This window comes from Dendrobates tinctorius, unplaced genomic scaffold (assembly GCF_039654945.1).
Source record: "Dendrobates tinctorius isolate UK_male_01 unplaced genomic scaffold, ASM3965494v1 ptg000143l, whole genome shotgun sequence".
In the NCBI taxonomy this organism is placed as follows: domain Eukaryota; kingdom Metazoa; phylum Chordata; class Amphibia; order Anura; family Dendrobatidae; genus Dendrobates; species Dendrobates tinctorius.
Window position 1 is genome coordinate 43,616,315 of NW_027361810.1, and position 23,467 is coordinate 43,639,781.

General features: G+C 44.1%; 1 protein-coding gene across 1 annotated transcript in view; it reads right to left on the reverse strand.

Moving 5' to 3' along the window:
- Positions 1 to 6,941: 6,941 nt before the first annotated feature.
- SLC25A12 (solute carrier family 25 member 12) overlaps positions 6,942 to 23,467 on the reverse strand; it is a 182,115-nt gene continuing 165,589 nt past the window's right edge. Inside the window, exons 16-18 of the mRNA XM_073545875.1 lie at positions 21,245 to 21,403; positions 19,870 to 19,960; positions 6,942 to 7,600 (exon numbers count right to left, since the gene is read on the reverse strand). Of these exons, the coding sequence (XP_073401976.1) occupies positions 7,405 to 7,600; positions 19,870 to 19,960; positions 21,245 to 21,403 (446 nt within the window). The 3' untranslated portion in view covers positions 6,942 to 7,404. The remainder of the gene's footprint in view (positions 7,601 to 19,869; positions 19,961 to 21,244; positions 21,404 to 23,467) is intronic.

Here is a 23,467-nt window from a genome sequence, read left to right on the forward strand (position 1 = left end):
TTTTCTTCCAAGTGACGGGTCACCCCCACCTGGAAGCTCTTCCAGGGTGGGAGGCAGACTTTCCTTTTTAGTGGATGCTTGGCTGTCTGTTGTCGACGACGCTTGGGTCAGAGAAATCGTCGCATCCGGCTACAAGATTGAATTTGTTTCTCCCCCGAACAGACGTTTTTTCCGGTCTCTGCCTCCGCGACAGCGGTCCCAGACTCCGGGGTTTCTCCAGGCCATTGCCTCCCTTCTTTCCGCCGGGTTGATTGTTCCCGTTCCCTCAAACGAACGGTTTTCCGGGTTTTACTCGAATCTCTTCGTAGTCCCGAAGAAAGACGGCTCCCTTCGTCCAATTCTGGACCTCAAGTTGCTCAATCGCCACGTGAAGATTCTTCATTTCAAAATGGAGTCTCTTCGGTCGGTGACTGCCTCCATGGAGCCCGGGGAATTCCTCTGCTCTGTGGACATTCGGGACGCCTATCTGCACATTCCGGTTTGTGTGCAACATCAGAAGTATCTTCGTTTTGCGGTTCAGGGAGACCACTATCAGTTCACGGCTCTTCCTTTCGGCCTAGCTTCAGCGCCCCGTGTTTTCACGAAGGTGATGGCGACCGTCATGGCCATCCTTCGCTCCAGAGGGATTCTCATCATTCCTTATCTGGACGATCTTTTAATCAAAGACTCGTCTCGTCAGGACTGCCTCCAGAGTCTTCAGATCACTCTGGACACTCTCGGCCGCCTCGGTTGGCTAGTCAACAGGGAGAAGTCCATTCTGATCCCCACTCAGCGTCTGACCTTTCTGGGCATGGAATTCGACACAGAGTTAGCCCGAGTGTTTCTTCCGAGGGAAAAGATTGCGGCTCTTTCCAAGGGCATCAGAATTCTCAAGAGGCCAACTCCCATTCCCATTCGGTCCTGCATGAAGGTTCTGGGCAAAATGGTGGCTTCCATGGAAGCAGTGCCCTTTGCGCAGTTTCATCTTCGCCCCCTCCAGCTGTCTCTGCTTTCAGCCTGGGACAGGACCACGATGTCCTTGGACCGTCCTATTCGGCTCCCTCTCAGAGTGAGGCAATCTCTCACTTGGTGGTTACTGCCGGCGTCAGTTCTCCAAGGGAGGTCCTTCCTTCCACCCCGGTGGCAAGTCATCACCACCGATGCCAGTCTTCTGGGATGGGGAGCCGTGTTCCATCAGAAAGCGGCCCAAGGACGCTGGAACCCACAAGAGACTCTCCTCTCAATCAATCTTCTGGAGATCAGAGCAATCTTCCTGGCCCTTCTTCACTGGCAGCCTCTCCTCTCCGGCAAGCCGGTCCGTATTCAGTCGGACAACGCCACGGCCGTGGCGTACATAAACCATCAGGGGGGCACGCGCAGCAAGCAGGTTATGTCGGAAGTGGCCAAGATATTCCGCTGGGCAGAACGTTACGTTCCAGCAATCTCCGCCGTTCATATTCCAGGGGTGGAAAATTGGGCAGCCGACTTTCTGAGTCGTCAGGGCCTGGCGTCCAGCGAATGGTCCCTGCATCCCGCAGTCTTCGATCAGATATGCCACCGTTGGGGCACCCCGGATGTCGATCTCATGGCATCTCGGATGAACCACAAAGTGCCGCAGTTCGTAGCCAGGTCCAGGGACCCTCTAGCCATCGCGTGCGACGCTCTGGTGATTCCGTGGTCCCAGTTTCAACTTTCTTATCTGTTCCCGCCTCTGGCCTTGATCCCACGAGTGGTCAAAAAGATAAAATCGGAAGGCGTACCAGTGATTCTTGTCGCTCCAGATTGGCCAAGACGTCCTTGGTACGCGGAACTGGTCAACATGCTCGCGGACGTTCCCTGGAGGTTTCCAGTCCGTCCAGACATTCTCTCGCAAGGCCCCCTTTACCACGAGAATTCTCAGTCTCTGAGTTTGACGGCATGGCTGTTGAGACCGCAGTCTTGAAGGAATCAGGTCTGTCCGGTCAGGTTATTCAAACTATGATCAGAGCCAGGAAACCAGCCTCTTCCCGCATTTACCACAGGTACTGGAAGGCTTTTTTGCGTTGGTGCGATGATAAAAAGTCTTCCCAATGTCCTTCTCCATCCCATCTATCCTTGGGTTTCTTCAGTCTGGTTTAGAAGCGGGTCTGTCCCTCAGTACGCTCAAGGGCCAGGTTTCCGCTCTCTCTATCCTCTTCCAAAGAGAGTTAGCTTCTCTACCACAGGTCAAGACCTTTCTCCAAGGGGTCTCCCATGTGGCTCCTCCTCATCATTCGCCGATAGACCCGTGGGATCTCAATCTCGTCCTTAACGCTCTCCAGAAGGCGCCGTTCGAGCCTATCCAGGACATTCCTTTGTCCCTTCTCTCGTGGAAGGTCACCTTTTTGATTGCCATTACGTCCATCAGAAGAGTTTCTGAATTGGCGGCCTTGTCTTGTCGTTCCCCTTACCTGATTCTCCATCAGGATAAGGTCGTCCTCAGGCCCGTTCCTTCTTTTCTTCCAAAGGTGGTTTCCTCTTTCCATATCAATGAGGATATCATTCTTCCATCCTTTTGTCCGGCTCCCTCTCATCCGCTTGAGAAGTCTCTCCACAAACTGGACGTAGTTAGAGCCCTGCGTGTCTATCTCGCCAGGACCTCTTCTTTTCGTCAGTCTGATTCCTTGCTGGTCATCTCTGAAGGTCGCCAGAAAGGACTTCCGGCATCCAAATCCACGATCGCTTGTTGGATTCGTTCTACCATTCTGGAAGCGTACCGACTTCAGGAAAAACGGCCTCCTCCGGGGGTAAGAGCTCACTCCACCCGGGCTGTGGCGGCCTCGTGGGCTGTTCGTCACCAGGCTTCGGCCATGCAAATTTGCAAGGCCGCAACCTGGTCATCCTTGCACACCTTTGCGAGGTTTTACAGGGTTCATACCCAGGCCTCGTCTGATGCAGTTGTTGGTAGGAAGGTTCTGCAGGCGGCGGTGGCTCACCGGCCGACCTAAGCCTTTTTCCGATTCTTTAGTTCCTTTTTTGCTGTTCCCACCCTTGGGACTGCTTTGGAACGTCCCATGGTAATCTGTGTCCCCCAATAAGGCGATAAAGAAAGTTGGATTTTTGGTTCTTACCGTAAAATCTCTTTCTTGGAGCCTTCATTGGGGGACACAGCACCCTCCTTGTTTAAGTTGTACCGTGTTGGGTCCTAGAGTCCCTTGTTGGGTTGGTACATATGTTAGAGTTTTCTCATTGCTTCTCCTACTGCTTTTTCACCAACTGAGGTGCTTGGTGCCTGTCGGTGGGTGTATACTGCCGGGGAGGAGCTAATTTTCTTGTTTTGCATAGTGTCAGCCTCCTAGCAGCATACACCCATGGTAATCTGTGTCCCCCAATGAAGGCTCCAAGAAAGAGATTTTACGGTAAGAACCAAAAATCCATCTTTTGCTTGGCGTGACAATTTAAAGGGAATTTGTCACCACATTTATGCTGCCCTCTATGAGAGAAGTATATGGTAGTTGTAGAAGAAGAGGTTTGTGGTGGTGCTATGATAGAGAGAGGGATGGATCTGTGGTGGCGGGAACAGAGTATATGCACTCACCTATGAAGTCCGATAACAGCACCAATTCCCACCCATTCAGTCCTCCCAGCAGCTTGTGGAAATAGGAGACATGTATACTGGGAATAAGCTCACCTGACAAAATGTCCGGTCTGGAGCAAAAATTGGTTTGTGCTTTCAGGACTTCTAATAAAGGTATGTCCTGAATACTCGCCATGCAGTTTTCCTTCCAGAACAGACAGCGAACTGGCATATTCCCGCTACACAAATCTCCCAGTACATGGTAGGCATTGCTCCTACTAGCCAGTTTCCTACTCCACACTGATGAGGGGCAATACCCCGAAACAGCTGTCTGTGGATGGATACCATGTTTTGGCATACAGTGGGGAAAAAAAGTATTTAGTCAGTCAGCAATAGTGCAAGTTCCACCACTTAAAAAGATGAGAGGCGTCTGTAATTTACATCATAGGTAGACCTCAACTATGGGAGACAAACTGAGAAAAAAAAAAAACAGACAATCACATTGTCTGTTTTTTTTTTCATTTTATTTGCATATTATGGTGGAAAATAAGTATTTGGTCAGAAACAAGCAATCAAGATTTCTGGCTCTCACAGACCTGTAACTTCTTCTTTAAGAGTCTCCTCTTTCCTCCACTCATTACCTGTAGTAATGGCACCTGTTTAAACTTATCAGTATAAAAAGACACCTGTGCACACCCTCAAACAGTCTGACTCCAAACTTTACTATGGTGAAGACCAAAGAGCTGTCAAAGGACACCAGAAACAAAATTGTAGCCCTGCACCAGGCTGGGAAGACTGAATCTGCAATAGCCAACCAGCTTGGAGTGAAGAAATCAACTGTGGGAGCAATAATTAGAAAATGGAGGACATACAAGACCACTGATAATCTCCCTCGATCTGGTGCTCCACGCAAAATCCCACCCCGTGGGGTCAGAATGATCACAAGAACGGTGAGCAAAAATCCCAGAACCACGCGGGGGGACCTAGTGAATGAACTGCAGAGAGCTGGGACCAATGTAACAAGGCCTACCATAAGTAACACACTATGCCACCATGGACTCAGATCCTGCAGTGCCAGACGTGTCCCACTGCTTAAGCCTGTACATGTCCGGGCCCGTCTGAAGTTTGCTAGAGAACATTTGGATGATCCAGAGGAGTTTTGGGAGAATGTCCTATGGTCTGATGAAACCAAACTGGAACTGTTTGGTAGAAACACAACTTGTCGTGTTTGGAGGAAAAAGAATACTGAGTTGCATCCATCAAACACCATACCTACTGTAAAGCATGGTGGTGGAAACCTCATGCTTTGGGGCTGTTTCTCTGCAAAGGGGCCAGGACGACTGATCCGGGTACATGAAAGAATGAATGGGGCCATGTATCGTGAGATTTTGAGTGCAAACCTCCTTCCATCAGCAAGGGCATTGAAGATGAAACGTGGCTGGGTCTTTCAACATGACAATGATCCAAAGCACACCGCCAGGGCAACGAAGGAGTGGCTTCGTAAGAAGCATTTCAAGGTCCTGGAGTGGCCTAGCCAGTCTCCAGATCTCAACCCTATAGAAAACCTTTGGAGGGAGTTGAAAGTCCGTGTTGCCAAGCGAAAAGCCAAAAACATCACTGCTCTAGAGGAGATCTGCATGGAGGAATGGGCCAACATACCAACAACAGTGTGTGGCAACCTTGTGAAGACTTACAGAAAACGTTTGACCTCTGTCATTGCCAACAAAGGATATATCACAAAGTATTGAGATGAAATTTTGTTTCTGACCAAATACTTATTTTCCACCATAATATGCAAATAAAATGAAAAAAAAACCCAGACAATGTGATTTTCTGGATTTTTTTTTCTCAGTTTGTCTCCCATAGTTGAGGTCTACCTATGATGTAAATTACAGACGCCTCTCATCTTTTTAAGTGGTGGAACTTGCACTATTGCTGACTGACTAAATACTTTTTTTCCCCACTGTAGGCGGTTTCCTTCATTGGAGACTGCCCTTCCCGTGGTTGTTCCTTCCCGGTGAAAGACCTGGCTAGTCATTGCTTGAGTTGAGAAACATGTGATGGTGTCTCCGCGGCTGTTGATTTACATGTTTTTGCATATTTCCCATAAGGGATGGGGGCATTGCTCTAGAATCACTGCGTTGAGAAACATGTGATGGTGTCTCCGCAGTGTTGGATGTTGATCTCCATGAGGTCATTCATCCTCATTTTCGCAGTCTTTTTACTAGGCATTGCTCCTACTCCACACTGATGAGGGGCAATACCCCGAAACAGCTGTCTGTGGATGGATACCATGTTTTGGCATAGGTGGTTTCCTTCATTGGAGACTGCCCTTCCCGTGGTTGTTCCTTCCCGGTGAAAGACCTGGCTAGTCATTGCTTGCGTTGAGAAACATGTGATGGTGTCTCCGCGGCTGTTGATTTACATGTTTCTAATAAAGGTATGTCCTGAATACTCGCCATGCAGTTTTCCTTCCAGAACAGACAGCGAACTGGCATATTCACGCTACACAAATCTCCCAGTACATGGTAGTGACAGGTGGCGAATTACACATTCTGTTACGTATCTATGTCCTATAATTTTGTAGACAAGCGTAATATCAGATGCCCCTCTCATCTAATATAAATATTAGACAACCCCTTTAATTATTTAAGAAGCAGGACGTGCATCAGAGTTTGGTGGGGTTATCCAAGTCATAGCAAGTAATTTACTTCTAATTGCAAGCCCTATAATTTCACCAACAGCAGATTTTTTTTTTGCATGTTACAGCCATTTGGACACTTGAGGACCCCAAGGAGCATGTGCTTGGAGCCTCCACCATTCATCTTTCCAAACCAGGCTACCCAGCTGTTCAAATCCAAACCCAATTAGGAGCGATAGTTTTTCAGGGGGTGAATTTGGCTCCTTGTCCTGCCATACACTAATTCTAGCTTGCATCCTTTCTTACCTTTTGGTGATCCTATCTAGCCAAGAAGAGGTGGCCAGACTTCCATGTGGCTCTCTCGGTGGACAAGGCCACATGCATGCGTGTCCATATCTCTTATTTTTTGGTCATGCTGGTGAGCTGTGCTCCCAGAGAAGGGATAGATACCCATAGCAGTTTTAAAGGGAGTCTGTCAGCACAAAATGAATGTTTGAAACAAGCACAGGTACTCGGTGCACCCTTGACATGGCCAAACACTTCAGTGCGCCTTCCCACCAACTTGTTTTTCATCTATCATCACCTTGATCTTTCTTGATTGACAGCTCTGCCTTTACAGTAGCCAGAAAAGGGTGACAATAGATGGGAAACAAGTAGGTGGGAAGGTGCACTGAACTGTATGGCCACACCAAGGGTGCACCGAGTGCCAGTGGTTGGTTTGAACAGGCATTTTGCTGACATAGTCGCTTTATTACAGCCGCATGCAGCAAAGAAAAAAAAACAATCAAACATTAATTATTTATTTTCCATAAAATACATTAAAACGAGTAAATGATGAAATCATAATACATTATATTATTCCATGGCTCTTAATATTACACCTCCAATATGTTCTGTACATTTTCCGCCACCCCTCGTACAAAAAGTAACAGATGTCTTATGTGCCGCGGTGTCTGTACAGATGTACAATATGTACAGTAACAATAAATGCAAAGCTATGGAAAGCCGGATATTAAAAAAAACAACAAAACACATGCTCTTTTTTCCGGAAACAAAGATACATTCTATGTGCTGAACAAAGCGGGGAACCTCGTCTGTGCAAACAGGTGATTCACCTTCCAACAAATGAATATATCGTAGAAAATGGGACAAGCAGCTCGGAGAAACTCACATGCAATTGACCAAAGAGATACCGTACTGTGCTGCACCTTAAATACTGCGATGTGTCGCCCCCATGGAGGCGTCTGTATTATACAGAGGGCGCAGATTTGCCTTTAGCAGGAGCTGCATCTGGAGATCTAAACTTTGGTAAGTAAAGGCCAAATTTGTTCTCTATTCCGGCAAAGGTTGCGGTTGCCAGTCTGTAGCCTCCTATATGGTCGGGGTGTGCGGGAGGCAGGTTGGAGATTCTCGTCTTTGGAGAAGGATCTGTCCCGGAAGGTTTGCTGCAGAAAAAGAAAAAAAATCTTATATCAATAAACAAGTCGGGGGTGTGCCATCTCACACAACACAAGACGTTGACACAGGGCAATCAGCGAGCCGTGGCTTACAGGGCTGTTTATTTTATTGAATGGACTAAGCTCACAAGCCTCATTATGGGGCTCGGAGAGAGGACGGAGCATGGAACATTTACTCATCAGACTTACTGATTTACTTGGACAGTTCTCAAGGATATTGCAAACTCACAAACACCAAACCTAATTCCTCATTAGAATTCGCCATTTATCCACACACCAACTTATTTTACTTATTTTCACTGACGTAGGGGATAGGACACAAGCACCTAGATAGTGTAGAAAAGCCTGACTCTCACAGAGAGTATCTCAGACGCCGGTATATCGATTCAGTTTTTGAAGCAGAAGACACTTCAAGAAAATGCCAGCAGTGTCTTTTCTGAAACGTCTTCTTTGTCTTTTGCAGTGGCGACGTCTTTTTTTTTATTCTACATATAAAATAGTGGTGGTTTTCGTGTGAAGAATGATCATTATCCAAAGGGTATCATTCCTCCTTGCGGAAAACGACATGTCAAGCCTGACATGCCCAAGATGAGGAGACTTTTAAGCCACAATGCTCCTCTGGAAAATATACAAATGGTCTCTTCAGAGAGGAAGAAAACTAGAACTCACCTATGGGAAGTAGCAATCCTAAAAGTCACTATCGACTCTCTAACGAGCCTTGTCATACGAGGTAGGATGAATACCAAAACCTCAATTTGCAGACACTGTGTTTCGGCGTATTGATCCTTGTCAGTGCAAAGTGTGAGATCTAGTTTGATTGGATGAGTGGCGTCAAACCAGAATCCAAGGGGGTAAAGTTCCTCCTTGCGAAGAGTGACACGTCAAGCCTGACATGCCGAGGTGAGGAGACATTTAAGCCGCAATGCTCCTATGGGAAACCAGATCTCATAGATTCCACTGGCGAGGAGCAGTGCCCTGAAACACAGTGTCTGCAAATTAAGATTTTGGCTTTTATCCTAAGTCATGTGACAAGGCTCGTTAGTGAGTCGACATTGACTATTAGGATTGCTACTTTCCATAGATAGCGCTAGAGTTCTAGTCCTCTTCCTCTTTGAAGAGACAATTTGTGAGAATGATCATGTCGCGCCTTTTAGCCTCTTCACTGCTTTCGAGGCCTGAAGTGATTAAAAGAAGCTTTAAAAACATAGAAGAAGTGCACTGTAAGTCGCTCTGACATTGTTGTGCATATGTTCATTACTTTTAATTTTTATTGAGCGATTTATGAGGGGGTTTCTAGGGAGAATCTGCCTTAAGAAAAAAAATCTCAGCCTACACTAATCTCTTCCGTAAATCAGATGAGACTCACCCACTGAAATCTATGGGTGTGTAAAAGAAAAAATCGGATGCCATATGGAACCACAGTGTAACATCCGATTTTTACAGATACAGTACATTGCAGTTCTGTAACATAGGGAACTGTAAATGGTTTTGTATATGATTAATAACTGCTGTAAAAAAGGGATTGAATACAAACTGCACAAGTGAGAATAAAATCATTCCACTTTTCTGGATATAATCTGGACCGATTTTTTTTTTTTTTTTTTTCAACAATAACTTTTTATTGAATTTTACAGAGAAGGCAAATAAATAAAATCTTGATGCAAACATATGTTTAAAGGGAACCTGTAACCCCCCAGGGCGTTTTTAAGTAAAAGAGCCACCTTCAGGAGCACTAAGGCTGCATTCTGTGAAGGTGGCTCTTTTGTTTCTAACGCCGAAAAATTGACTTATTTTATAATTAAGTCCTCATACCTGGAATTAATCAGAGAGGTACGGAGTGTCCCTCTGTTTAAGCCGCCTCCCAGCTTTCCATCAACCCCCCTGTAGCATCCGGCACCGCCTCCTCCCGCATTGGATGCTGGAGGGCGCCTGCGTTGTTCCAACAGTTCTCGGGCATGCGCAGTGCACGCTGCACGAGAATTGACATCAGGTTATCAAGCATGTGTGTTTTGGAGCCCCCTGATCCCGCCCCGCAGTGTGTTATGAAGTATTCACACTGCGGGGCTGGGAATCTTACACCTGCGCATTGAACAGCTTTAACTTCGCCTGCCCCCATCTCCCTCCTCCTCTTTCGCTTTCCTCCTTTGGCAGCATCTGATCAGCTGAGCGGTTCACTGGCAGTACAGCTCATCAGACGCTGCCAAAGGAGCAAAACTAAAGTGGAGGACGGAGATGGAGGCAGGCGAAGCTGAAGCTGTTCAATGTGCAGGTGCAAGATTCCCAGCCCCGCAGTGTGAATACTTCATAACACACTGCGGGGCGGGATCAGGGGGCTCCAAAACATGCAGGCTTGATAGCCTGATGTCAGTTCTCGGGCTGTGCGCACTGCGCATGCCCGAGAACTGCTGGAACAATGCAGGCGCCCTCCAGCATCCAACGCGGGAGGAGGCGGTGCCTGACGCTACAGGGAGGTTGAGGGACAGCTGGGAGGCGGCTTATACAGAGGGACATGCCGTATCTCTCTTATAATTAGGTCCTCATACCTGGAATTAGTTAAAGTAAATATTTTGGCGTTACTGGGGATCAGAAACAGAACAGCCACCTTCACAGAATGCAGCCTTAGTGCTGCTGAAGGTGGCTCTTTTAGTTAAAAACGCCCTGGGGGGGTGACAGGTTCCCTTTAATGGGATATATATAAGGGGATACAGACAATGAACAAACAGGGTAAGGGGGCAAGGGTAGCCCGAGAGGGGGGGGATATAATATACCCAAGTCCAGTAAAGAGAGTCAGTAAAATCTGGAGCATTTAGACGGAATACAGGAGTGGCAAAGGGGGTATGGTTGGCATATTCTGCCCAGGGAAGCTACACTTTCTCAAATTTACGAACTTTATCTGTGAGTATGGCTGATAATTTTTCATTACTCATATACCAAGAGAGATGCGTTCTGACATCAGACAAATCAAGGCTTGTTTTTTTCCAAGCCAATGCTATGGTTTGCTTGGCTGCCATAAATATAAATTTGATGAGGGTTTGAGTGTGACTAGTGGCATTGAGAATACATTTATTAAGTAAAGCTTCATAAGGGGTTTTTTTTAAGGTTAAGATTTGTGATGGAGAAGATCAGGTGGTATACTCTGATCCAAAATGTGTGCACTATCGGACATAACCACCATATATGGAACATATCACCGTTACACCCTCTGAAGCAATTGGGGGAGTAGTTGACGACTGCCTTGGCTACTCTGGCTGGGGTCAGGTACCACCTTGTCAACAACTTATAATTTGTTTCCAACATTAAGGTGTTTAATATTCCTCCAGTAGAGGAGGACCAAATATGCGACCATTCCGAATCGATTAGAGTGGAACCGACATCAGACTCGGAAAGTGTAGTTTAGGCAACGCCTATGCTTGGAGGAATTAATACGGGAGTAGAGAAGTGAAATAGTGCCTGAAGCATTTGGGTTTTGGTGGCATCTTTGCTCGAAGCGGGTAAAGGTATAAGGTGGAGTGGCGTTTTTTAGTAATGAAGTGACAAAGTTTTTGAGTTGCAGATAGCGAAACACCTCTCGGGGGGGGGGGGGGGGGACGACAATATTTTTCTTGTAGGGTTGGGAATGGAATAATTCCATCAACATTAAAGAGATGATGGACTCTAGATATCCTTGCAGCGACCCATAATGGAAAGTTCTTAAGGGACTCAGTACCTGGGGGAATCTGGGGATTACCCCAAGGGGGTGGTGGCGAGAGGCAAAAATGGCGAGATTGACTGAGAGGAATATTTCGGTGAGTCCCAAATCTTAAGGGAAAGTGCCATGATGGGATTCAAAATTTGTTTACGCTGAGCTGGGAGGATCCATAGTGAAGCATTGAACGTACCTGGGTGACATTCAGGAGCTTCCAATGATAGCCACAGGGGTAGTTCTGAATAAGTATGATATAGGGTTAACTGGGCTACTTGGGCTTCTTGGTAGTATCTGGAAAGGTTGGGAACTCCCAAACCTCCTGTTAAGGAATGTCGATAAAGAGTAACTGTAAACTTTAGGGAGGCCACGCTTCCAAATAAAAAAATTAACTAGTCATTGGGTTGTTTTGAGGAAGTGTAAAGGGACAGGGATCTGCAGGTATCGAAATAGGTAGAGCAATTTGGGGAGTATGGTCATTTTAAGCGCATGTACACGTCCGAGCCAGGAGAGATGTAGTTTCTCCCATGCCTGAAGTAGAGCGCAAATTTTGCGGAGCATTTGAGGGTAGTTGGCTGAAAAGAGGGAGTCCAGATTGGCTGCCAATCTCACTCCTAGGTAATCTAGGTGGTTAGTGACCCATTAAAAAGGGAAGTCTTGTTGGAGATGTGGGATAATAGTAGTGGGAAGAGATATGTTCATGGCATACGATTTTGATTGGTTAATCTATAAGCCGGAAATTTGTTCAAAGTTACTAAAGGATTGGAGAAGAGCTGGCAGAGATGTCTGCGGAGCGGATAGGAGAAGTAGCATATTGTCTGCAAACATGAAAAGTTTGTGAGAAACTGATGCAATATGTATACCTTGTATATTAGCGTTAAGACGAAGATGGATAGCTAATGGTTCAATTGTGAGAAGGAATAATAAGGATGATGGACAACCTTGGCGAGTGCATCTTCTAATGGAAAAGGACGCGGTGAACGTAAGCCGAAGGGGAACTATAAAGAGCATGGATCCATGAAAGAAAATGGTCAGGAAACTTCCAATTCTGCAAGACTGTAAACAGGTATGGCCAAGAAATAGAATTGAAAGCTTTTTTTAACATCAAGCGATAATTGCATACATGCTAAGTTGCGCTGTTTGCAGATGTGCGGTAGATGGGAGATTCTAAGTATGTTTATTACCTTCTCTTAAAGAGTTAAAATAGCTAGTGAGGTGAGGAATTAGAACAGGCGCGTATTTCTTAAAATAAAGGGCAGTGAATCCATCAGGGCCTGTTTTTTATTGGGGTTCAGCTGTTGAGTTGCTGTCTCTATTTCACCAGGAGTGATAGCTTGATTTACGAGTTCGATCAAATTAAAATAAAGGGCTGGAAGAGGAATAGAGTCTAGTAAGGTTTATAGCATTTCTGTATTTACAGTGGTATTGTCGTTATGTAACTGTTCGAGTTTTTGTTGAAAAATGTGGGTAATCTGTTGTAGATTGGATGTAATGCCTGAAGTTGTGCGTAAACATATGGGAGGACGGGGGAACGGTAAGCATTTTAGGCGGCGAGCGAGATTGGTAATATTTTTATTATTAAGAGCGTAAAAGACCATCGGATGGCACCGTCCACATTTTCAGAAAGACAAAGGTCAAGTTTGGTGCGAGCATGTGAGATGTCTTGATATGTTGTAGGGGAGGGTGAGCTCTTCATTTGGGATTCTAAGGCTATGTGCACACGTAGATTTAGGTCCTAAGGATTTTTCAGCACGGATTTGGAAAAATCAGCAGGTAAATTCTCAGGTCAAAAGACCTGCGGTTTACCTGCGGTTTCACACCTCTACAATGGAGAAGGTGTGAAACCACAGCGGAATCCGCACAAAGAATTGACATGCTGCGGATTTGAACCCGCGGAAAAATTTGCAGCATGTGCACAGCGCTTTTCAGTTTATCATTGAAAACAATGGTACTGTACAACGCAGCTAAATCTGCTGCGGACCCGCAGAGCCTGAAACGCTGCGGATCCGCAGCAGAATCCGCACCGTGTGCACATAGCCTAAAACTGATACTCTTCTCTCCAAATCAGCTACTTTTGTACATGTCTTTTTTTCTTGCGAGAGGATTCTTGAATGCAGTAACCGCTCAACACTGCTTTATGAGCTGCCCACAGGGAAATCGGCGAAGAGGCAGATTGTTGATTTAAAGAGAAATAATCATCAAGGTGATATTTCAATCTTTGAGCGATATTTGGGTAAGGTCCGATTTCTTTTTAATTATTATTTTTAAACACTTGTGTGAACCTACCCCCTAAGGGGGCATTCAGACATCCGTAGAAATAGATCCGAGATTGGACCGCAGTGAACAGAATATATGAGGCTGTCGCGCTCGGATAAGGAGACCCAATGCGGTCCAATCTCGGATCGATTTGTTCTGACATCCGAATGCGCCCTAAAAATGAGGTACACATGGCCGTGTTCTGCTGAAGGCAGAAGCATTTTACATTAAAAGGGTTAACGGCGCTGTTCACTTCCACATTGGAGGCAAGTGGTGCCGATGACATTTTGACCTCTTGCTCCTGCCGAGACTTGTGCGTAATCGTCAATTATTGCGCACGTGTCCTCTTCAGTACAATAGGACATATGCATGATACTTGCAGATAATAAATGCGACCCGGCGGGTGTGTAAGGTTGTAACGTCATCAGCACCGTTCACCGTTATCAGTAATTAAAGGGGTTGACTCAACACGTCAACCCTTTTCAACAATGAGGCTGATGCACAGATCGGCTGTTATTGACGAAGGAAGTGGCAGCTTGCCATAATTTTCCCCTGCAGTGAACAAGTAGCACATCTTATCTTGTAGCTTGTGGTGAGGAATTTGTTCTGATTAATGGGGCAACTTATTAAATTTATTTAAAAAAAAAAAAAAAAAAAAATCAATCACGAAATACAGTTGTGGCCAAAGGTATTGACACCTCTGCAATTCTGTCAGATAATACTCAGTTTATTCCTGAAAATGATTGCAAACACAAATTCTTTGGTATTATTATCTTCATTTAATTTGTCTTAAATGAAAAAAAACACAAAAGAGAATGAAGCAAAAAGCAAAATATTGATCATTTCACACAAGACTCCAAAAATAGGCCAGACAAAAGTATTGGCACCCTCAGCCTAATACTTGGTTGCACAACCTTTAGCCAAAATAACTGCGACCAACCGCTTCCGGTAACCAGGGCTGTGGAGTCGGAGTCGTGGAGTCGGTGCTCATTTTGGTGGAGTCGGAGTCGGAGTTGGAGTCGGTATAAAATGGACCAACTCCGACTCCTAAAATATATAATAAATTGGGTACAGTAATTCAATGCAGGATGTGCTGAATATTTTTTCATAGGAGTTTGGGAAAGTTATGAAATGTCCTATAAATGGCTGTTATATTCCTGATCTAAGGCTACATTCACACACAGCGTTTTTCCTGTATTTTTTGAGGATACGTTTTTCAGCTGCAAAAGCTGATCATCTTTTTAAAAAACTGCATCACCTGAAAGGTTTTTGAGCTCATAGATAATGTTTTCAATAGCAAAAGCAGATTAGAAATCTGCTCTATCCATTTATCCATATCTGTCTATCCATATCGTATCTGTACCAAAAAGAATGAAAACCAGGTAGTACACCAATATACAGTATATTCTGTTCTATCTAAATATCTTGATTATTGGATCATAAAAATGATTAAATGTCTGAGGTTCACATTGTACTACAATAAATTTTTCACTTAAATATAAGCAATATGTGTGGGAGTCGGAGTCGGTGTAAGGGAAATTGAGGAGTCGGAGTCGGAGTCGCAGGTTTGGCTTACCGACTCCACAGCCCTGCCGGTAACCATCAATGAGTTTCTTACAATGCTCTGCTGGAATTTTAGACCATTCTTCTTTGGCAAACTGCTCCAGGTCCCTGATATTTGAAGGGTGCCTTCTCCAAACTGCCATTGTTAGATCTCTCCACAGGTTTTCTATGGGATTCAGGTCTGGACTCATTGCTGGCCACCTTAGAAGTCTCCAGTGCTTTCTCTCAAACCATTTTCTAGTGATTTTTGAAGTGTGTTTTGGGTCATTGTCCTGCTGGAAGACCCATGACCTCTGAGGGAGACCCAGCTTTCTCACACTGGGCCCTACATTATGCTGCAAAATTTGTTGGTAGTCTTCTGACTTCATAATGCCATGCACACGGTGAAGCAGTCCAGTGCCAGAGGCAGCAAAGCAACCCCAAAACATCAGGGAACCTCCGCCATGTTTGACTGTAGGGACTGTGTTGTTTTCTTTGAATGCCTCTTTTTTTCTCCTGTAAACTCTATGTTGATGCCTTTGCCCAAAAAGCTCTACTTTTGTCTCATCTGACCAGAGAACATTCTTCTAAAACGTTTTAGGCTTTTTTAGGTAAGTTTTGGCAAACTCCAGCCTGGCTTTTTTATGTCTCGGGGTAAGAAGTGGAGTCTTCCTGGGTCTCCTACCATACAGTCCCTTTTCATTCAGACGCCAACGGATAGTACGGGTTGACACTGTTGTACCCTCGGACTGCAGGGCAGCTTGAACTTGTTTGGATGTTAGTCAAGGTTTTTTATCCAACATCCGCACAATCTTGCGTTGAAATCTCTTGTCAATTTTTCTTTTCCGTCCACATCTAGGGAGGTTAGCCACAGTGCCATGGGCTTTAAACTTCTTGATGACACTGCGCACGGTAGACACAGGAACATTCAGGTCTTTGGAGATGGACTTGTAGCCTTGAGATTGCTCATGCTTCATCTCAATTTGGTTTCTCAAGTCCTCAGACAGTTCTTTGGTCTTCTTTCTTTTCTCCATGCTCAATGTGGTACACACAAGGACACAGGACAGAGGTTGAGTCAACTTTAATCCATGTCAACTGGCTGCAAGTGTAATTTAGTTACTGCCAACACCTGTTAGGTGCCACAGGTATGTTACAGGTGCTGTTAATTACACAAATTAGAGAAGCATCACATGATTTTTCGAACAGTGCCAATACTTTTGTCCACCCTCTTTTTTAAGTTTGGTGTGGAATTATATACAATTTGGCTTTAGGACAATTCTTTTTGTGTTTTTTCATTTAAGACAAATTAAATGAAGATAATAATAACAAAGAATTTGTGTTTGCAATCATTTTCAGGAAGAAACTGAGTATTATCTGACAGACTTGCAGGGGTGTCAATATTTTTGGCCACAACGGTAGATCATACTCGTCAATGCAAGTTAATGGGTCAAAAAAAAATCCACTCAGATGTCATCCATTTTTCATCTGAATTAAAATTTACAGGATAGGAATAGCTTGAAATTTAAAAAATGCAGTTTTTTCTTGAATGCAAAAAAAAATAAAAATTTAAAATTGTAAAAATGGAAGTCTGAATGTGGTTTTAGGACCCATGAAATGCTGTGCAACCAGCCAATAATTGGGAACTGGTGCTCCCATGAGTATCTGGCCATTAAAACAAGTCACCAATATTTATCATTTTATGTTGCCGCCCCAAAAAAAGAAACAGTGGTTCTTCCATTATAAGGATCTTTTCTTTGAACACACACAAAGCCACACATATACATACATACACTTGCCTTTGAAAACGTATTCATACCTCGTGAACTTTTCTACATTTTTTCACTTTACATCCAGAAACTTAAATGTTTTGGATTTTGGCCGGGATCACACATGCGAGAAACACGGCCGAGTCTCGCATGTTAATACCCGGCACTACCGCCGGCACTCTGGAGCGGAGCGTGCGGTCGCATAGCAATACATGAAGCCGCACGCTCCGCTCCCGAATGCCAGCGGCAGTGCCAGGTATTAACATGCGAGACTCGGCCGTGTTTCTCGCTTGTGTGATCCCGGCCTTTATATGATACTAGCTGAAGAGCCCGGCGTTGCCCGGGCATAGTAACTAACTGAGGTTAGTTATAACAAGTTATAATGATTATATTTCAAATAAACACATTTGACATCATAAATTCAACACTACAGATTTGCAACACAAATTAACTAAACGATTACCCAAGTATTGATAGTATTTTATTTTCAACTCATTCAAGAGCCTTTCGATAAACAAAATTTTTGGTTTTTCCTTTCGGTGCAAAGATGAACAGATTTTTGGCAGTTCCAACTCTTGAACAGGCCATGTAAAGTTGACCATGAGAAAAGAATGGAGATTGCAAATCAATCCCTACTACTTTCAAGGACTGTCCCTGAGCCTTGTTAATGGACATAGCAAATGCCAATCGAAGTGGAAACTGGAGGCGTTTAAAATCAAATGGCAAATCAGATGGAATGAGTTGAATTCTTGGAATGAAAATGTCCTCTCTTTTGGCACATCCTGTTGCTGAGCTGTGTATCTTATCCTATCCTGTGTGATACCATCTTCTGAGCCGTGTATCTAATCCTATCCTGTGTGATACTGTGTGCTGAGCCGTGTATTTAATCCTATCCTGTGTGATAGTCTGCTGAGCTGTGTATCTAATCCTATCCTGTGTGATACCGTCTGCTGAGCTGTATATCTATTCCTATCCTGTGTGATACTGTCTGCTGAGTCATGTATCTAATCCTATCCTGTGTGTTAGTATCTGCTAAGCCGTGTATCTAATCCTATCCTGTGTGATACTGTCTGCAGAGCCGTGTATCTAATCCTATGTGTTACTATCTGCTGAGCCGTGTATCTAATCCTATCCTGTGTGGTAGTATATGCTGAGCCGTGTATCTAATGCTCTCCTGTGTGATAGTGTGTGCTGAGTCGTGTATCTAATACTATTCTGTGTGATACAGTCTGCTGAGCCGTGTGTCTAATCCTATCCTGTGTGTTAGTATCTGCTGAGCCGTGTATCTAATGCTCTCCTGTGTGATACTGTCTGCTGAGCTGTGTATCTAATCCTATTCTGTGTGATACAGTGTGCTGACCTGTGTATCTAATCCTATCCTGTGTGATACCATCTTCTGAGCCGTGTATCTAATCCTATCCTGTGTGATACTGTGTGCTGAGCCGTGTATCTAATCCTATCCTGTGTGATAGTCTGCTGAGCTGTGTATCTAATCCTATCCTGTGTGATACCGTCTGCTGAGCTGTATATCTAATCCTATCCTGTGTGATACTGTCTGCTGAGCCATGTATCTAATCCTATCCTGTGTGTTAGTATCTGCTAAGCCGTGTATCTAATCCTATCCTGTGTGATACTGTCTGTTGAGCTGTGTATCTAATCCTATCATGTGATACTGTCTGTTGAGCTGTGTATCTAATCCTATCATGTGATACTGTCTGCTGAGCCGTGTATCTAATCCTATCCTGTGTGTTAGTATCTGCTGAGCCGTGTATCTAATCCTATCCTGTGTGATACTGTCTGCTGAGCCGTGTATCTAATCCTATCCTGTGTGATACTGTCTGCTGAGCTGTGTATCTAATCCTATCCTGTGTGATACTGTCTGCTGAGCCCTGTATCTAATGCTCTCCTGTGTGATAGTATCTGCTGAGCCGTGTATCTAATCCTCTCCTGTGATACTGTCTGCTGAGCCATGTATCTAATCCTATCCTGTGTGATACAGTCTGCTGAGCCATGTGTCTAATCCTATCCTGTGTGATACAGTCTGCTGAGCCATGTGTCTAATCCTATTCTGTGTGATACAGTCTGCTGAGCCGTGTATCTAATCCTATTCTGTGTGATACTGTCTGCTGAGCCGTGTATCTAATCCTATTCTGTGTGATACTGTGTGCTGAGCCGTGTATCTAATCCTATCCTGTGTGATACAGTCTGCTGAACTGTGTACCTAATCCTATCCTGTGTGATACTGGGCTCCCCCTGCAGTCTGTGTCAGAGGGTGGTCTGTGTTGGCACGGTAATAAATTGTGTTATTTCCAGCTTTACAAAAGGACAATAACACCATAGAAATGATAAGAATAATAGGCCTCAGTTACCACAACTGTCTACAAGGAAAACTGTTGCTCATAGCAGCCAATCACAGCTCAGTTTCCATCTTTTAAACAGCTCTGGTGAAATGAAAGATGCTTAGTGATTGGTTGCTATGTGGAGTGGGCATGACTTGATACACACACACACACACACACACACACACACACACACACACACACAGTTTTATATACATAGATGTGTGTGAGTGTGTGTGTGCATATATACACATACTTGTATATACACACACATTGTACACGTATGTATGTATGTATGTATGTATGTATGTATGTATGTTAGGTTTACTCCTGTATCCTGGGAAAGCTACCAGACATTCACTTGTATGGAACAGAGGAAAGAAAGGAAAATGGGTTTAGTTAAAGGACACAGTTTCAATTTGAGATGTGCTCGGCTAAATGATAGCTTTTTTTTTCCGCACTCTGAATTGATATAATTCTGCACAGGAATCCAGTCTTTCGGAGAGACATGCCTCTCATGTCAGAAAGGGACCAGAAAAAAAAAAGGTCTACATTACGTGCAGACAGACAGGCGATGTTCACATCTCAGAAATCAGGCTTATTTTCAGCTATATACAATTATATATATAAAAAATGCACCATGTGCACGAAAGTCACCCTGATGATACTTACACCCCTCCAAAGTCCACGTACAGCCATCTCTGCAGTAGTTCATAGGTCACCAGTGTGACGCCGAATTGTGGGGAGGATCGGAACACTCGAGCTGCGGGAGGATTAGATGTAATGTTTCACTATAGTAATTAAGAGAGGACATAAACGAAATCTAGAACATCCTGCTCATAAACTGGTTTATTTAATGGCATCACACAGCGTCTTTGGCCTGCATTAGCCATTGCAGCTCCACCCCAATTAAAACAAACCCTAACTCTGGAAACCTTGTTTAAGCCTATTTAGTTCTCCCAGCATCGAATCAGGAGGAAATTCTTTGAGGGACCCCCCTCCATTTGTAGGGCATGAGGATCCCATTGATATGTATATAGTATCAGCAATCTGGACTTGGGATTTAGTTATAAATTAACCCATGGAAAAAAAAACACAGTCTCTGGCTGGAAGGCCCACCAACCCCAAGATCAGCGGAGCTGTTAAACCCCCCCCCCCCCCCCCCGAAAAAAAAAAAAAAAAAGACTGCCGGTAAAGTAGACAGATAGAAGTGGCATTCTGTTGTGCCCATTGCCCTTCGTTCCAAGTCTTTGGCACTGGCACAAACATCTCAGCGTCAAATCCTCTTACCCGTGGTCTTATGGCTGGGGCAAAAAGCGTATGTCCCCCATTTTTTCTATTGATGGGGATTCCAAATAATCTATCCAATGGATAGGAGCAAAAGCGTAACAAGAAGCTCGTGGGCCCTGAAGCCATTAAGTTTTCCACCGATCACCGTTGTGTAAAGATTTAAAGGGGTTTTCTGGTTTTGGAATACCTGTCCTCCTCCTGCAGTTTTTTTTTTTTTTAAATAAACAAACTGTGCATTACTCACCCTCCCCGGGACTGACACTAAATCTCACTAGCTGATCCCGATGTCTTTTATTGTCTGAAGTGCTGACATCACGTTGACAGCACTGCAGCTAATCACTGAACTCAGCATCTCTGCCTGAGTCGACTCAGCTGCTGAGCTCAGTGATTGGCTGCAGTATTGTTGATGTGACAGGTAACAGCAGACACTGGGAACAGCATCAGAGAGTGTGGACCGGGGAAGGGCGAGTATGGCAAGGCTGGTTAAATTTTTAAAACAAACTGCAGAAGAGGGGACAGGGGTTTTCCAAAATCAGCATTTTCTCATATGGACCAAAAGGACGTTTTGGGTTTAAATATCCTCCAGGTCCCAGGTGCGAATTCAACACTTGCTCCCATTATAGCGAAACCCCTAAATAGGAGAAACAGTAAATGTATTATATTACACCACGATTATTCTACAGACCGACATCTTCCGTTTCATTTAATATGACATACAAGATACCACCAGGAATTTATAAAAACCCGCGATACAAACCTCCGGCTCCTTTCCAGAATGCCCTTGCTCCTTCTTCTTTGAGGATTTTTCTGAAGCAGTCGATAACACCGTTGTACGTCGTCTGACCGGCCCGAGCTGCCACTTGCAGTCTCGTCTTGATGACATCGGCAGGGGTTACTAAAGAAGCCGCAGGTACACCTAGCCGAAAATGGAAAGAAAAAAAAAAAAAGACACAAGAACATTAGAGGATCTCGGGGGAGAAAATCCGAAGATGTCAGATAATTTTTTTCGCAGGCTGGAAAAAATAGTATATATTATATGTGTATTAGGTAAGGAAGTTATGGGGTAGTGGATGGTGAAAAATGACTGCTCGATGTAGAACCGCTGACACGTCGTCACGCTCTTCTGGGACACAATCCATGTGTTCCAAGGCGGATTCCTTGGGTAGTAAATTACACGCTTGTTAGGATTGCTACACACACCAGGCACTAAACAAAGTGTGCTTAATGAATACACAAATTGATTAGCACGCTTGTGTCACACGCAGAGGAGCGGTGAATGACTTATCTATGGCAAATCCGTAAGGGGAGAATCCCGATGATGGATCCGTCTAGAACGCGCGCTGGGTTTTTTGTTACCTGAATGGTTTTCTTTCCTGGACTACGAGCCGCGAGCCCCTCGCTGTACTCACATCTACAGGGGGCTCTGTTATTTCGTGCCACTCAATAGAGCCGGGGAATGCTGCATTGCTAACAGGCACATGAATAGATGGCTTTTTCAAGAGTAAAAAAAATCTGACAATGCCACCTCTATGACTGGTCAGCAGGAAGCAGAGCGGCCGCATCCTGCCATCAGCTTGGCCCCGGGCACGAGGCGGCTTTTGCCCCGCTTTGCCTGGAAGTCAGGATGTTCCAGTACTTGAGCACAATGTGGTTTATTGGAGAGGACAGACCCTCGTCTGCGCCACCTATTCCCCCCGACTGTCTTCAAACCATGTCACATAGACTCCTGGGAAACAGAATGTGACATATGGAAGGAGAAGGAGAGGAATGATTTCATATTCCATAAAGAAGGGTGACTTTTTTTTTTTTTTTTTTTTAAATCGGAGAGGAAATTGATATAGGTCTTATGTAATGAATACACAAGCTGCACTTTTTATGGCCATAATTTCAGTCTATGGCTCAATTCATGGCAATATTGTCAAGGAAAATTAAAAAAAATAAAAAACTTCTTAGCCAAGTATGAATTACAATACGGTCAACTGTGCATTAAGACTGAGACATTTTATATGAGCTCATTATCTTACTGGTCTAAACTTGGAATGATAAACTCATAGTTACAGAAAGTTTTTTTAAAAAGTTTTCTTAAACTATAAAAAGTAATTTTTTTATGTTTTTTTTTTTAAAAAGCACCATTATGACAGTGTAAAAATAAGCAGCACATGGCAGCAAAGTGCTGACAAATCTTAGATCAAAGGAGCTGCAAAACTAACTTACTAAAAAAAAAGGAAAAACAAATCTGGGAAAAATTCTGATGGGAATGACCCTCATTAAAAAAATAAGTTTAAAGAGTTTAATTTTCATCTCATAAATCAATAATACATATGAAAATAAGAAACTCTGGGGCATATGCTATCAGAGAAATCTGCTTCTTTTACCTCCCGGACTGACCTTTCATTCTCAATTCATATGTAAAATCAGTATTCAATGAAGCCAGATTTTCCTATTATTGAGATAGGAAATGGCAGTTGGTGCTTTTAAAGATCTATGGGGAGGAGAGGAGCTAGCGGAACACAGATTCCGCTGCAAGTTCTCCTGAATCGTCAGTTACAGTTCTACAAAGAACTTTATAGGAACCAACTGTCATCTCCTATCTCAGTGAAGACAGATTTTACCTGTGAGTTGAGAATTTTGAGAATGAATGATCATTCCAGGAGAAGAACAAAGCAGATTTCTCTGATAAGATAAATTACAAACTTTTTATTTCCACATATACTAATAATTTATGAAAAAGATACTCTTTAAATAAGCTATCAAGTATTTTTTTTTTATATACCGTAAGTATTACATACCATCCATTGATATTGATGTGCAAATATCAGAGATCAGAGCAGATTGAAATATGTAGGTTATTGTTGGAGAACTCTTCTAAGAAAAAAGATTGGCCAAACTGGAGAACCCCTTTAAGTTGTTTAGAGAGACCACGTACAGAGGAATTAGCAAAGGGCAATATGATCATGGCCGCCCTAGGTACCTTAGTGGA